Genomic DNA, 15,220 nt, shown 5'->3' with positions numbered 1-15,220 from the left:
TGAAATTACTCAGGCCTCAATACTTAATGTAGTAAAGTGAATAGTGAAGTAATAATGTTCAAAGTTGCTTTACTGCAACTGTAAAAATTAAATAAAAACATTCGCACATGCGCGTTTGGTACGCAAGGGTAACGTGGGGAACGGTGACCCCCCCCCCCCCCCCCCCCGACCCTCCCAGCTGACAGCTGTCCATGGTGCTGACGCAGGCTGGATTGAGTTCGGACACATCATGAGCTGTCGTGTGGTGTTCAGGTGTCCGTGGTTGTCTCGTGCCTGGCTTATATCATTGTATTAATTATTGGCTAATTCCGGAACACGAAAAAACGTTTTTTTTGCAGTGTTTGGAGGTTTTGTATTTGTTGAATGCGGAGCTCTCCGTTGCCCACAGACCTCGTGGCGCAACGGTAGCGCGTCTGACTCCAGATCAGAAGGTTGCGTGTTCAAATCACGTCGGGGTCATGTCTTTTCAGCCATTTTCAGAACATTAAATGTTGATTCATCTTCTATTGATGTATCAAAACGTAAAAGTTCCTGAAGTCTGTTGTGTTGCATTGATGTTAATATAAACAGCTATTGGTCTGCTATATACCTGTAAGCATATCTATTTGCCAATAAACCCATATCAGTGTTGTAATTCAACAATTTGCATTTTATATTCACCTCATTGAAAACAGTATCCACCTATACATTCATATAAGCAATCGACAACCTGAGTTTCTGTTTAATGCATGTGTGTATAGCTGTTATACGGCAGACTTCAATTGTGTCCTCCAAGTAAACATAAATGACCCTCACGTGTTTTGAATACACAGCGTTCTGATCTGGAGTCAGATGCGTTTAAGTTGCGCCACAAGGTCTCACACAGATGCCTCAAAGTCTCCTACTGAAGAAATGGTCCTCATAGAGGCAGTGGTCATATGAAAACATCCTAGCCTTGTTCATTCCTCCTGCTTCACTGCACTTTGCCATCATTCCAGATTCAAATTAGGGGAGGATACACAGAAGTAAACGCACAACAGGAAGTTTTCAATTTTAATGGAATTGTTAGCTGTAAGTTGTAAGTGTTATGCTACACAGGGATCAGATCAGAACACGTATGCATAGAAGGAAAAGCATCTGGCAGCATTGATAAATCCATGAAGTGCTGATACCGTCCTCTGTGTCTGCAGTGTGCATAGGGGCTCTGAACCTTATCTAAACAAAGGAGATCCCAGCAGAAAACCAGCTGTAACACCTAAAACAGCCCGCAGATGGAGCCGTTTACCTGTGACAAATACGGCTCAAGGATTTATTTCATTTCATTTACATATCCTGACAAAAACTTTTAGCTTTAGACATCCACCATCTACAACATTTTGTTCGGCGCAGGTTTTGAGGCTCATCAGTCTCTTTCATTTGTAATGGTGCTCTGCATTAGTCAAAGGTAGCGGTAGACTGTAGTGTAGTAGACTGGAGCTGCACATGGACAGTTTGTGTTCAGCCCTCAATAAATGATGATTGTAGGACTACGGACTTGATATCTCTGTTACCTTCAACGCCTTGTTCCATAAATGTGGGATCATTGCACCGGACGCTGTGTTCTTGGGCCGGCTCCTACATGTCAAAAAAGGCAGAAAAGGACACCCCCCCCTCCCCTGTACCCTCTCTTGGGACCATGTTGGAGCACGCCTGCCATGGAAGTAACGCCTCACTGTCAGCTTACAGCTACAGCACACCGAGGCTTTTTTCAGCCTCTGTGTTGCCGCTCCTTCTTTCAGCACAGGACCGCTTTCTAAGAAGGACGACACACATATCCTCACGTTCACATCCGATCAAACATTTCTCTGGTGGGCACTCTGAGGCCCTCTCAGGTTGTGCGCCCCAGTGAGGCTGAGCCTCCTCCTTCGCTCTCTGCATTCCTCATGTGCAGTGGAGATCACTGCAATCGCCGTCCGGAAAGCAGCTCTGGGTTAATAAGTGATTTGTCCAACCGGGGAAAAGGGTGATATGCTCATCGGTGATCCATATAACAAGCTCTCAGCTGGACTTCATACACTGAGCAGTGCTCACTGGCGTCTGACTGGTTCGCCTGTGTTTAAAAGTGCGATGCAGTTAATGACAGATAAAATGTAAAATAACCCAAATTCTCTCAAATGGGGTTATAAGCGAGACTTTAAAATATTACGCCAGCAATGACACGGTGTGGAAGGGTCCTATATGACACGGTGTGGAAGGGTCCTGTATTGCTGTCAAACTCCACCATTAGCTTTTTGAGGGAGAGTTTTGGCCACCAAGGGGAGTGTGATTGGAGCAGCAGTTTTCAGAGGGAAGTAGTTTGTACTGTACGACCAACCGGGTGGCGGCCTGACGGAAGTGGCTTCCAACTAGAATAAGTCAATATATTGGTAAGTGCCATTGGTTTGACCCTGACGTTCATTGGAACACATCTTTTGATCTGGAGTCAGACGCATTACGGTTACCTTTGCGCCACAAGGTCAGGACCCCTAATGAGAATAAATGATGTTTTAAAAAGAAATGAAGGAAATATTTTCTTAATCTTTTAGATTACATTTGGATGCTCAAGGGCAAAAAACAAACAAAGCCGAGAGCGCAAAGGAACAAATATTTGAGCTGCAATAGTGTAGTTTGGGAAAAAGCAGGGCTGTCCATCTTGCTCTGGTGTTCATGTTCATTCACTTGGACTGCTAAAGAGCAAAGAGCTTGCGGGGAGTGAGAGAAGCTCCACGGAGAGTTTCGCAGCTTTTATCACTAAATTGGGGCATACCGTAGATGCAGCCTAAGGCCCATCTCTCCTTCTTTTGCACTGTGTTTCAATTATTTATAGTTGCACGCATAATAGGCTAATATGTACTTCGCCATCAGGGCTGTTCTCAGCACCTCCACTCTGCTGGGGAGTTCACTCAGTCCGTCTCGCTTGTTCGAGTTCAAATTCAATATCTGTTAAAATGTTCTGTGAGCTGGATTGACAGGCGCGGTGGCCTCGTGCTTGCTGCCATGGGACTTGCAGCGCTTAACCTTAACTAACCCAACTCACAGAGTCCGGTATGCTCTGACCCCAGAGCAGTGCCATCATGTGGAGCATGCATAGCAGGTAGATGTGCACCAGGACAGAATCCGTCTCTACGCAGTGACTAAACAAAGCTGAACATCGGATTTCAACTGTGGACCTAGTTTGAGGTCTTCTTCGGAACCTCGGAACCTGTTGGGGAAGAATGGGAAACTGCTCCGGGGCCTTAGTGGGGCCCCCAATGAATCAGTCAGGATGTCTGTGTGGCAATGGCTTCAACATAATATTGCACACTGACTGCCTCTGGGACTCTGGGAAAAGTGGGTGGGGGCAACGTGGGTGAAGGTTACAGGTTCTGCAGCCCTGGACCCTTTCTGTAAGATGTCCTTGCTCTTGAATCGAGGATGAAGACACTAATGATCACACCCACCCCGAATGATATTTAAATCCAAGTGTTACGCAATTTTTGGTGATAAGCAAGCAACGCGCGGTAAAGTGCCTCGGGTTGGGCTATTGAACCCGTAACCCGCAGCGTACCGACCAGCGCGCGCAGCATTCTGCAAACGTGCCCCGACATGTGGACGCGCTCGGCGTGTCGCTCCAGCGGTGCGCGCTCGTCTCTCGTCGGGGAGCCTTCTGGTTGGGAAGTTTCTGTAAAGTGAGTCAACGCGGCGCGCTCCACCCCGCCCCCCCCCTCCCCACCAGAGACACACGTAAACACTCACACACACGCACACGCGCCGACCCAGCCCCGCCGCCTACCGGACCCAATGCCGGGCGACAACTACACTTCGACCTCTTCGTCGCGGCCACCGCGGATCTAAGTTTTGTTCCCGCCGGGGCTCGCCGGGGCTCGCCGGGGATGGTTCGCGTCGCCCTGACGCGGCATTTTCCTCGCTGGGATTAACGCAGCGGAGGTGAAAAATGAAAGTGACGGTGTGTTTCGGGAGGACCCGGGTGGTCGTCCCGTGCGGGGATGGGAATATACAAGTCCACAACCTCATCGACCAGGCGGCCATGAGGTACAAGAAGGCGATCGCAAAGGTAAGCGCCCCCCCCCCCCCCGCACACACCTCCCCAGAGCGCGCAGCGCTGCTCCGGTGAGCTCGTGGTAGCGTCTCGCCTCAACATGGCGCTTTTTTTCTTTCACGGGAACAGGAGAGCTAGTGGCCGCCTCTGTTCAACAGGAGCCGGCCAGGGACCCCCAGGGGCCCCTCTCTGAGGGAGAAGGTGTAGTTGGAGTGGGGGATCTCGTCATTGTACAATCGAAAGTAACGCTCAGCAGGGATTGTTTCATCGTGGCAGGTCACTGTTTTTCTCCACGAGGAATCCAAGAAACTGTTGTGAAGCAGATGGACTCTTCTTCAGTGTGTGGAATTGTTCCCATTCACTGCTACTGCAATTGTTCTGGTTGAAAAGTTCTTAAAGTGAGGGTGTGGAGCAATGGGGGGGGGGGGGAAGTAGGAACAATATAGCCTGCACTGTGTGTGTGTGCAAGTGTGTATAAAAGGTCACCGTTTGTGCAACTTGTCGACATAATAAAATACTATTCTCTTATTCCTCAGTAACAAACATCAGTTACTAGTGTGTAGATTCACTGTCACACACACACGCACACATTTGAATCTGAGTGTGCATGTCTCCTTATCTCAACATGGTCAATCCCTTTTCTTTTATAAGTGCTCACCCGCCCTGTGCATGGGCTGAGGAACGGCGCTTTGCACTCTTTTCTCGTTGCAATTGCATGGCGATCTAACAAAAAGTTCCCTCATTTACTGAATAAGGGAACGTGTGTGAAATCCCTTGTGCCAAATCTGAATGCGGTCTGAGTGGGAGACTCATTGCTTTTTACCTTTTGTGGGTTTCTAGTGGCTGCGCTAACAAGCCCTTTATATTGACTAATGAATGGATTAAAGTTGGGTACCATTATCAGCGATGGTGACTGCGCTTTCTCCTATTTCCTCTTTTCAAGTCCTTGGAGTACCTCGATGAACCCCACCCGGGTTAATAGAGCGGTGATGGCATGATGCGGGTTTGATGATCCATGTCTTTCTTTCAGCACATTCTCAGAGAGGCTTCCATTAACAGCTCAGCTCTGTAGTGACAGGTGAAGTACCTCGTACTTCCTGGAAAACATTCACTGTTGCACCATGGTAGTAGACTTTTACCACTGGAGGCAAAAAGTGACAAATTAGGTCAACATAAATGCTTGTTGGGGAGAGCTCTTCCTCCTTGCTGACACACTAGCACTAGCAGCCCCCCCCACACACACACATTCTCTCCCCCGTTTACCAGTGCTTGTTGGGTTTTCCATGGTTCAGCAGAACAGAGGCGAGTGGTCCATTGATCCATGCAGTGGCACCATGAATATAGACGCTTAGGCTTCCCCTGTGGAGAACACTTGTCTCAAGGTCAACACTCACCAGCAAAGACCTTTGGACCAAAGGAAGACGAGTTCTGCTCCCTCCAGCTGTGAAACATTCATGTAGCTTTTGACGCTTGATTTAAAAGTTCAAAAGCAACGTCGTATTTGCCAGCTTGCCGATGCTGTTTCATGCAATATAAATTGAAGGCTCACTTTTACTGAGGGTTAGATTAATTGGTGGCTCTAAATTACCTGTAGGTGTAAGAATGTGAGCGTGAGTGCGTCTGTCTCTGTGTGTCAGCCCTGTGACTGACTGGCAACCAGTCCACTGTGTCCCCCGTCTCTGGCCTGATGTTAGCAGCCCTCCCGCAACACTCTAAGGATAAGCTGTATAGAAGATGACTGACTTGGCATTCAAAAGAGAGCATATATCATGCAGGATGATGCCTAGTATGAATTACGCTCTTTTTCAGACGCAGACGCTTTAGCATAAAGAACAGAGAAACAATCGACAGGCGAAGTGTCCTCCATAATTCAAAAGCCTCACACAGCAAAGGCATTTTTAAACACCTGAAGAATGTTTTTAGAAAGTGGCAGCCGATGTTTGGGACACCGCCAGCATGCTAGAAGTAAGCTATGACAGTGTAAAGGCCATGCTCTTAGGTCGCTGGTAGTTTGGTTCATTTTGTCACAGCAAAGCTTAGAGAAAATCACGATCACCTTTTTGATTGACCTCTCAGTTGATCCACTTTAACTAACTGATCAGTTTGACTAACTGATATGAGAATCATTCTTTTTGAGCTCTTCAACAACCACATTTGGTTGCCTTTTTCTCTGCCTTCTTCCTCTAAGCTCATCTACCCGCACTGCCTCACTCTTAATGCTTTTATCCACCTCTTCATAGCGCTTGAACCATCTTTGGTTGCAAAGATATCCCTTACACGTATTGCCTCGGCAATGCTCTGATGCTTTTTTTGGCTCTGGCCGCCTCTAATGGCAACGATGTGTAAGAATAATACCATCCTCTCCAAATTAGCTAAGCCCAATCAAGACAGTGTCACAATCTGTTCCGACATACCGGTGCTTCCCCGAGACCCCCGAGACCTTCATCACAGTCTGAGTGGGATCAGGAAGTAGGAATCGATCTCTCAATCAACCCCTCAAGCACCGTTAAGCCTTAAGAGTCTATTTGCTCTCCATTATGCACAGTCATGAAGGAATCCTGCTGTTCCGATTATGGTTGTTTTCAGCACTTGGCCGGTCAAGTAACTGATTGCACATTTTTAGATACGTAAGCAAGAATAAAATGAAGATGTTAGTTTGTGGGATATCCTTTGGCCACACCAATCTTTACTCCACCTCTCGCGCGTTTTACTGGTGCACTCGCTGTCACATAAAGCTAAAGAATACTCTACATGTTCAGACGCTGGATCCCTAATTTGGGGCTCGATCTCTTAGAAGGCCCGCGTTTCCAGATCTCGTTTTTCTCCAACCTTCCCACAGTGACTAAACCTAAGTGGTGCCTAAGGCCTTCGAAGCAAATAATTGGGCTTGTTGCTAACGCTAGTCCACAAATTCAGGCTTGCAGACATGTCAAAGCAAAGTCAAGTTGTGGAATATCCTTTAGGGACATTGCTGTTGGGAAAAAACAAATTCTCCTTCCTTTGCTACATCGACAGCATATCACATGCATCTGTATAGCACATACAGATGCATGTGACAGTGTCCACTGCTTAAACCTTGAAGTTACCGTTGAACCAAGATATGGTAAGACTTGGAATCCTTTGAATGTGAATAACAAATGTAAGCATAAAAGAAGGGTTAGAAACTGGGTTTTTTTCAGGAATGAAGCCAACTTGATATATAACAGCTTTTCCCACAGATCCAACGTCAATGTGTGGGGGCATTTCACACCCTATACTACTTGTTGTTACAGCCTACATGCGCAAAGTCTGCAACTTCTGTCAGAGCAACGGATTTTGCGGGGCTTGCTAAAAAAAAGACACGCGAGACAGACGCGTTGTGCACAGAGGGGCTGTGTGTGTGTGTGTGTTTGTGTGAGACGCGTGAGTGACAGAGACGGAGGGAGAGCAGGGAAAGGAAATGCAGCTGAACGAAGACGCTGCATGATTTAAATAGCGTCAAAAAAATAAAAGTAAAATACACCAAACGCAATGTGTGGCGGCCGATGTTGAATCTGTGGCGCACCGCCACAAATTAGTCTTATGTGTGGGTCAAACACTGTATAATAAGATTTCGAGATCGGAGCCAGGCTAGCTGTTTACCCTTTTTTTCCCTTATGCTAAGCTAAGCTAATTGACTGCTGGCTGCAGCTTATTAATTAGGGTACGGAAAGTGAGAGTGGTGGCAACTTCATCATTTCACCTTTGGGAAGAAAGTATTCCAGTAATTGAACCCTTTAAAGTAATTATTTAGTACTGAGTGGAGGTTATACAATTATCTTATCAGCTGTGAAACCTTTAAAAAAAACAAAAGTAAAATTTTAAGATTTTAAAAATGTTAAATTTTCCTAAAGAGAATACAACAGAAATAGGGAAGTGAATATTTTGTCCTGCATAAACTAACATCGCAAACAGTAATCAACATGAGCATGTTAGCAGGCAGCCTGCAGCTGACCCCGGCCCTTGGCATTTCAAAGCAAGTTGTCTGTTGAGTAACTCAGCCAACCTGTAGAGAAACAAACACGGCGTTGGAGAGCCGCTCCTTACACTCAATGTCTTGAGAACTAAGGATAGACTCTATTTTGCTGCAGGGCAAAGCTAAGACATGTTAGCATCTGCCTGTGACATAATGTTTGAAGAGCCACACTGATGTTGATGTTAAAGGAAAAAGGTAAAGACAGGACCTCCTTCAAATTGCATTGGAGAGATATTTGTTGATATTTTCAAAGAAGTGATTAGCAATGGTGTTATGTGGAAAGTTTCAACAATTTGATCCCTTGGTCTTTTCTGGAGCTCACCAGTCTCTATGTGATTGATGGTAACTGTGTAAGAGTAGGGCGGTTCAGGCTGCATAGTCCAGAGAGTAGGGGGTGTGGCCTCAGTGACCTCTCATGTTGTATTCTCCTCCAGCTTTCCCTCAGTTTTGTATCCTTTTCCTATCTTCATCTCTCTTTTCTTTCTTACAGTCTTGCCCCCTTTTTTTCAAAGCCGACTGAGCAGTGTCCTTGATTTTGTGCTAACTCCTCCCAGGGGAATACTTGTCTTCCAGTCTTTCACTAAAACTCCACTCTCCCGGCAGCTGTCAAATCACAAACTGAAGTCTTGCCCAAGCATCCAAAAAGGTGTCCTGCACCCCTGGTCAACACTGCACCCCTTCTTTGTGATTCTGCTGAGATGTGAGACAGAGGGGGGGGGGGGTAAATGCAGTAAATGGAGGAAAAAAAGTAAAAAAAAGAAAGCTTACTTCTATTGAAATGACTTCATTGTAAGTATAGTTTAGTGGTGTAGAAACATACAGTACAGCCCACGATGCTGGACAATGACATGTACTTTTGTTACTTTCAACTCGAGCAAATTTGGAAATTACATGGAACCGAGGTTTAGGTTTTAGGAGTGTTCAGGGCTTATACATAGTCAAACACTATTGCCGCAAACATACATAAAAGGCAACCAGAGAATGTTTTTTTCTCTCTAATATTTGGGATATTCTTGAATGACAAATTCATCCTCAGATTAAGAAAGCGGTGCCGATGGCTGGAGTTCTGACCGAGCAGTAATAGGGGAGAGATCAAGTGGGAAGGCTGTTACTTTGAGGTTGCAAAGCATTTTAAACCCAAATATTAAATGTTTGTATGAAAGTTCAACCCGTCACAGTCAGATTTTACAATCATGTACAAAAAAGTATAAATTCCTACACAGTTTCTACATACAAATGGCCTCAGAATTTGGTCTTCCTTTCTACGGCTTGAACATTTGAAAGCACTGCCGTACGACCTGTCTGGCGATCTTGCATACTCACACCAAGGACAACAACACCACGCTGCGTGCCTTATCTTTCCCAAACAGCCGCTCTCTTCAGGGCCAAGCCGAAAGGACTTCATGGCTTCAATGCTGGACAGCATGCATCTCAGGTGTACACACACATGTGCACCCATCGGGCATGCAGACCACGTATGCATACGTGCACAGACATGTGGCTGTAGAAAGCAAAAAAAGCAGCCGCTTCTCTGGACGCTGAATTGAAAACATTGATGTTGAGTGTTACATGCAAATCTGGGGGATTTTATGGCTGTAGCTGCCAAACCCGGCAATGCTAGTGGGCCGCATGCCATCATGGTAACTGCCAAAGTGTGAGTATACCACAGCAATGCCAAGCCTTTTGCGTGTATCTATTTGGTGTTGAGGGCATTCAGGGTCAGTTTCTTCACTGCCAATGTGGTTTTATTAGTTTGCTGTTTTTATCCACTGCCCTTTACTGCCCTAAATAACACAACATCATTTTTGTTATCAAATCATTTGAAGATTTAAGAAGCTCAAGGGAAATTTGTTTGTGTTTTTACACGCTTGCATACACGTGTTTTCTATGTAGCCATATGTTCTTCAATGAATATTTCCTTCAGCAACAACTTGGCTCCACGCTGACATATTGAGCATGTGCTCTTAAAAGCATCTGAGCTTGTGTTTTCCTATCCCAGGTTTTCCGTTTTGTTATCTGAACTTGCTGGTTGGATAATGGCGCTAATGATTTGGCTGAACAGTTACTAGGAACACAATAGGGACTGTGCACTGCATTTGATCTGGCATAATTGAGGCGTGCGTTCGTGTTGTGAGGCATCTCTTCGTAGCTTCAGGAATGTTGGCCCTCAGAGACTACAACAACGTACCTGTACTTTCAAGGTGGTGAATAATGCGGCGGCTTATTGAGGCTCTTTTGACCCCGGCATAATTCATTGCCCTATACTTCCGATCGGGTGGCAGCTGCAAAAAATGTTGAAACGATTTATTCAATTCATTTTTTTGTTTTCTTGTCCAATCCTGCTTACCCCTTGCGATCAAGTCCTATTTAGCTCTAATACTCTTGTTTGTTATCACAGATTAGTCTCTAGTAGATAATGCCTTTGGTGATGGTTATGATTAAGCTCCTTTCATGTAATTCTGCTGACCTGGCTGGGAGACACATATGGGGAGTTAGAGGAATTGGTTTCATCACAGCCAACAGATAACTAGTGGTTCCCAAACTCGGGGCTGGGACCCCCAGGGGGGTCGCGGCAGGCCGCCAGGGGAAACGCAGCTTCATCATCAACCCCAAATACAAACCCAACACACAGCCACGGCAAGAAAAAAACAACAACATGAAAGCGAAACCGACATGAGGACTTTCTTGCAACCCGGGCAGCTCAGGTTACAAGCGGACAAGCGTAGCAAAGACTCAGAGAGATAGAGGGAGGGAAAGAGATCGAGGGAAAGAGGGGGATTTGGAGAAGACAGCGAAAAAGACACGGTGAAATGGTTTGAAAAACCTTTATGTGGATATAAAACCTTTGCACTGTTCTCAACTTTAATTTTTATGTTTGAACAAAATTGACTGTATAAAACTTAAGTAAACTCATGTAAAGGGATATGTACTTATTTTATAAATACATTTTTTAATAGAGTGTATATATTGTAATGCAATTAATTCAAAGCAAAGAAGGAACATTCTTTTTTGGATATCCTATGGCTTCTCTTCTGCTTTAGTTAAGATAAATTTACCTGTTGATAGCTGAGAACATTTAAAAACACTTTCCACTGTGCGGTTGATCCACCCACTTCCTATTCATATGCATTTGGTGAAAGATGAACCACATAATTCGTACTTGAACTTGTTATTATTTTTTTATCGAAAGCAGGGTGAGGCAGGGTTTCAAGATGTTGAATTAAATGTCTTTCATGTGTAAAGGGCCAGCATAGTGGTTGCTAATGCTGCTAAGATGGAAAAGCACTTCCGCAACACATTCATAAAAGATGTTTTGACAGTATCCCCTAGCTATACTTTGCATGTTTCTGGTATAAGATGGACACAGGCATTACTTTACCATTCAATAATGGTAAAGGCTGCGATAGCTCCAGTTTTTGCACAGGAGAAGCTGGCTCTCCCTGCTTTTATATCTAGAGCTGCTCTGGTGGGCTGAAGTAACCAAATTGGTTCACTTAAATGTCAGTGGTTGCAGCCAAGGAAGCAAAGCATTGTACTGTAGACTGGCAACCTAATGGTATGAATTATATGAATATATCTATGTTTAGCCTGGGTAATTTTAACCAATAGCAGTATTTCAGTTAGCAGGAAGAAATACAGATTTAGGCTCTCAGCGCCTTGCTTTCTTGCTTTAAACAAATTGTTAAAAAGGCTAAGCCAGAAGAATTACTCTGCATTTCAACAGCTAACTCAGCCAGTGAGATTATTCCCACCTTAAGAGCAGTTGTCCTGTTTGTAAAGAAAATGAGAATTTACTTGTTTCTAAAGGATCGATGGTTCATATTGTTGATGGAGAGTTGCCTCCATCAACAACCCAAGAGCTAGAGTAGAGAGAGCTGAATATAGTTACTTCACAGATCCATGAAGACTCTATCGTTCCACATGAATAATTAGTTACGTCGGTATGCTTTTGGTTCAGTTGATCTGTTCTTCATCAGGGGGTACGTTTAAGCGTAAACTGGCTTGGTTTTTGTGGAATTTGGTGGAAGTTTTGGTTGGAAAATGAAAAACCAATTAATTGTTGGAGTAAATCTGAGTCATGTGGTGTATACCCAAATTATTTTTCAATTTGGTCAACACTGGAAGAATATGTGAGTTGGCCTTTCTGGTCTCTCGTAGTGCCTTCTAGTACCTTATAGTCTAGGTAGTGTTTATTGGTGAGGTAAATAGGATGAAAATTCCATGCACATTTCTTTTTATTCTAACATTAGCTCTTTGAAGTGCCTCAAGGTATTGATGTTTTTCATCCCAAATGTCAGTGAGATGACAATTCCTGCCTTCGGTTTGATCCAACTGTGTCAAGTTGTGGCAAAGGCCAACTATGTGGTTTGTGGTGTTTCGACATGCAGGCCACGCTAGGCTTTCTTGGGTGTGATCCACTGTTTTGTTGACAGCTTATTTCTGTGGCCATGATTGCAGTTACTGAGCACAGTGTTACTGAAGCACAAGAGAGGAGTATTTGTTGAAGAATTAAAAGCAAGACCTCATCATGCTTGTCTTTTAGACAAAAGACGTGATATATTTCTTACTAGTTATTTGTGTAAGGACATGAGCTGTTCTAGATCTTTCCTGTTGCAAGGATATTTGGTTTGTTGCACTAGGACAGCATCACACTTATTCCTTGGTTCTTGCCATGTATTATATTTTTAGATACTTTTTAATGTGATCTTTCTAAAGAACTGGGACACCTTGAAAATCATAAAAAATAAAATGAATGACAATTATGCTGAATTAGATAACAGAAAGTTTTAAAAGTAAAACAATGTATATTTTTTAAAGTTTTCACAGTCTTAAAGCTTATAGCCTTATTCCATAGATTGTTTTAAGGCATTCAGACTTTTCACAGCACAGGTAAACTAATGATATTGATGAGGAGTCTGTTCCATTTACATGAATCACGTTCACAGTGAGCCAGCATTCACATTACTAGCCCCGTAGAATCAATGAAAGTTTATTTCACGTTTATTGTCTTGCCAGCTGTCAAAAGTAAGTCCATCTTCATTGTCCTTTTATGATGGTATGTGGAGAAACTGTGTCTAGCTTACCCCGAGCGTGTTTGCTGCAAAGTAGCTAACGTTAACTGCCTATTGCTACAAATTAGCATAAGATGCTAAAATGCCACTTTGACCGTACAGTTGTGATAACTTCAATTTGTCTTTGTTACTATTTGCCACATATCTGTTATACTACACACAGCAATATAGTGTATGTAACGTTATTTATTAATATGAAACATCTTTATAGCCAAAATTTAGCTTTAGCTTAAAAGGACACTTTTGTTACTTAAGCTAAGTTAACATAATGGTGTCCTAACCCAGGCAGTGTTTTGCTAACTATCCAGTAAAATTATTGCTAAAAATGATTGTGTAACGTATTTGGGTGATTTCAGGTGTTAAAGTGTTACCATTCGAGCCAAATCCTGTTTTAATTATGAATTAATCAATATGTATTAATTATTTATTAAGACACTGTTTCACACAGGCTACTATGACACACACTCTCGGATGAAGGACATCAGTTATCTTTTCCCAACTCGCTTTCTTTTTTCTTTTCTTTGAGGTTTTTATCAACGGTGTTATCTCTCCCTGCATGACTCCCTTCACCTCCTCAAGACAAAAGGTCACAAAGGGTCTCTTTCCATGTTAGCTAATATGTCTTCCTAATTCCCCTTCTTTGCAACTTGACATGTAATTTAGCTAGTGTCTCTGAGGCCAAACCGTTTGACTTGACAGAATACAGTCTGAACACACATGTTGGTAAAATACCATTTTAATGAAGACTTTATTGTTAATAGACTTATATATAGTTGTTTTATTTGTCTGTATTTTTAAAATGACTTGCTATGAAAGATTTGTAAAAACAGTCCTATAGCCGACAACATTAAAGCACTGCTGCGGCGTTGTCTGTCATCACCTTTTGACCCCACTAATGCACTCTGGGTCTTTCAACCGTCAAACATGACGCTTGCACAAAGTCTTTCTTACAGTGAATAGAGCAAATGAACATGCTTGTGTATATTTAGTAGCTGCACAAAGCATTTATCATACAAAGGCTTAACCTACATTGGATTATATTAGTTGAGCTTGAATTGTACAGTAATAGTAGATTACTATACTAACTTACAGTGTAGTAACAGGATAAATAAAATACTGACTGCAAATTTCCTATACATCTCAACCAGATGCCTTTTTAATAAAGATCTGTTGAGACTTAAATACTTAAGTAAAGGAAGAAAATATCTAATTCCAAGATGTTTTTCAGCTGCAATTTAACTTTAAACTGGGTTTGGCTTCAGGACTTGTTAATTATTCATTTAGTATCCAAAATCAGCATGCACTTAATTTCTTATGTTGTTGAAACAGCAGTTCCCGCAATGCAATTTAACCTGATTAATTTACCAATGCTCCAAAATGCCTTGTGACCAAAAAGACGTGCTCAGTGTCTCTCAAATCCCTCATCTCTTGATCTGCAATGTTTGTCCTCATGATCCGTTCCCTCATGGTCTGGAATCTATTACTCTGTCTGTCAAGCTTAGGGCAGTATTTCATTTCCTTTGCTCAATAACTGAATAATATCCCCCATGCGATGTATTAACTTCCTCTACTTCCAACAGTTTTGCATACAATTCTGCAACCAAACGTGTTCTTTTCCAAAAGGTATCCATCCGTTGGTGGCTGAAATAGGGTATCCCGATGACTCAATTTTTCACCTTTGGTATTCAAAAATATATACACTTTAGCACTATCCCTCATTATATTTCTTTGACAAATAAATGATGTCGGCGCTCATACACTGACCACTGGCATTTCTGTGAATCTGCTTGTGTGGGGTTTTCACAAAACATCTGCCCTCTAAGATATGCTCTGAAACATCCAGACAGAACTGTGAAATGGAAATGACATGCTCAAGGCTACAGGCAAAAAAAATAAATCCTTAATGTGAGATTGGCTTAGACGGTGGCAGGGTTCTGGAATATTGCTGTCATTTGGACTGATTTATTTTCAACCGGGCCGTATAAACAGAGGGATGGGAAAAGTTTGCACCCATGCTGGAGTGGATTCCTATCTTTGTGAAGTTAATGAATGCAAAGGAAAAGGTTTTGGCAGGCTTTTGTGCTCTTTAGTATATAAAAGGAAAGTTTGGAAATTTTT

At 43.2% G+C, this 15,220-nt stretch overlaps 1 protein-coding gene and 1 non-coding gene across 4 annotated transcripts in view; both read left to right on the top strand.

Annotated features, from left to right (window-relative positions):
* The first annotated feature begins 387 nt into the window (after window positions 1–387).
* trnaw-cca (transfer RNA tryptophan (anticodon CCA)) lies at window positions 388–459 on the top strand. The gene has a single exon. It is a non-coding gene; the product is annotated as a tRNA-Trp (tRNA).
* A 3,121-nt stretch (window positions 460–3,580) lies between these two features.
* LOC120811645 (partitioning defective 3 homolog) overlaps window positions 3,581–15,220 on the top strand; it is a 277,609-nt gene continuing 265,969 nt past the window's right edge. For all 3 annotated transcript variants that reach the window (XM_078096994.1, XM_078096993.1, XM_040167200.2), the window contains exon 1: window positions 3,581–4,051. In XM_078096994.1, coding sequence (XP_077953120.1) covers window positions 3,932–4,051 — 120 coding nt within the window. In that variant the 5' untranslated portion in view covers window positions 3,581–3,931. The remainder of the gene's footprint in view (window positions 4,052–15,220) is intronic.

This window comes from Gasterosteus aculeatus, chromosome 21 (assembly GCF_964276395.1).
Source record: "Gasterosteus aculeatus chromosome 21, fGasAcu3.hap1.1, whole genome shotgun sequence".
In the NCBI taxonomy this organism is placed as follows: domain Eukaryota; kingdom Metazoa; phylum Chordata; class Actinopteri; order Perciformes; family Gasterosteidae; genus Gasterosteus; species Gasterosteus aculeatus.
This window is presented reverse-complemented; position numbering and strand designations above follow the sequence as displayed.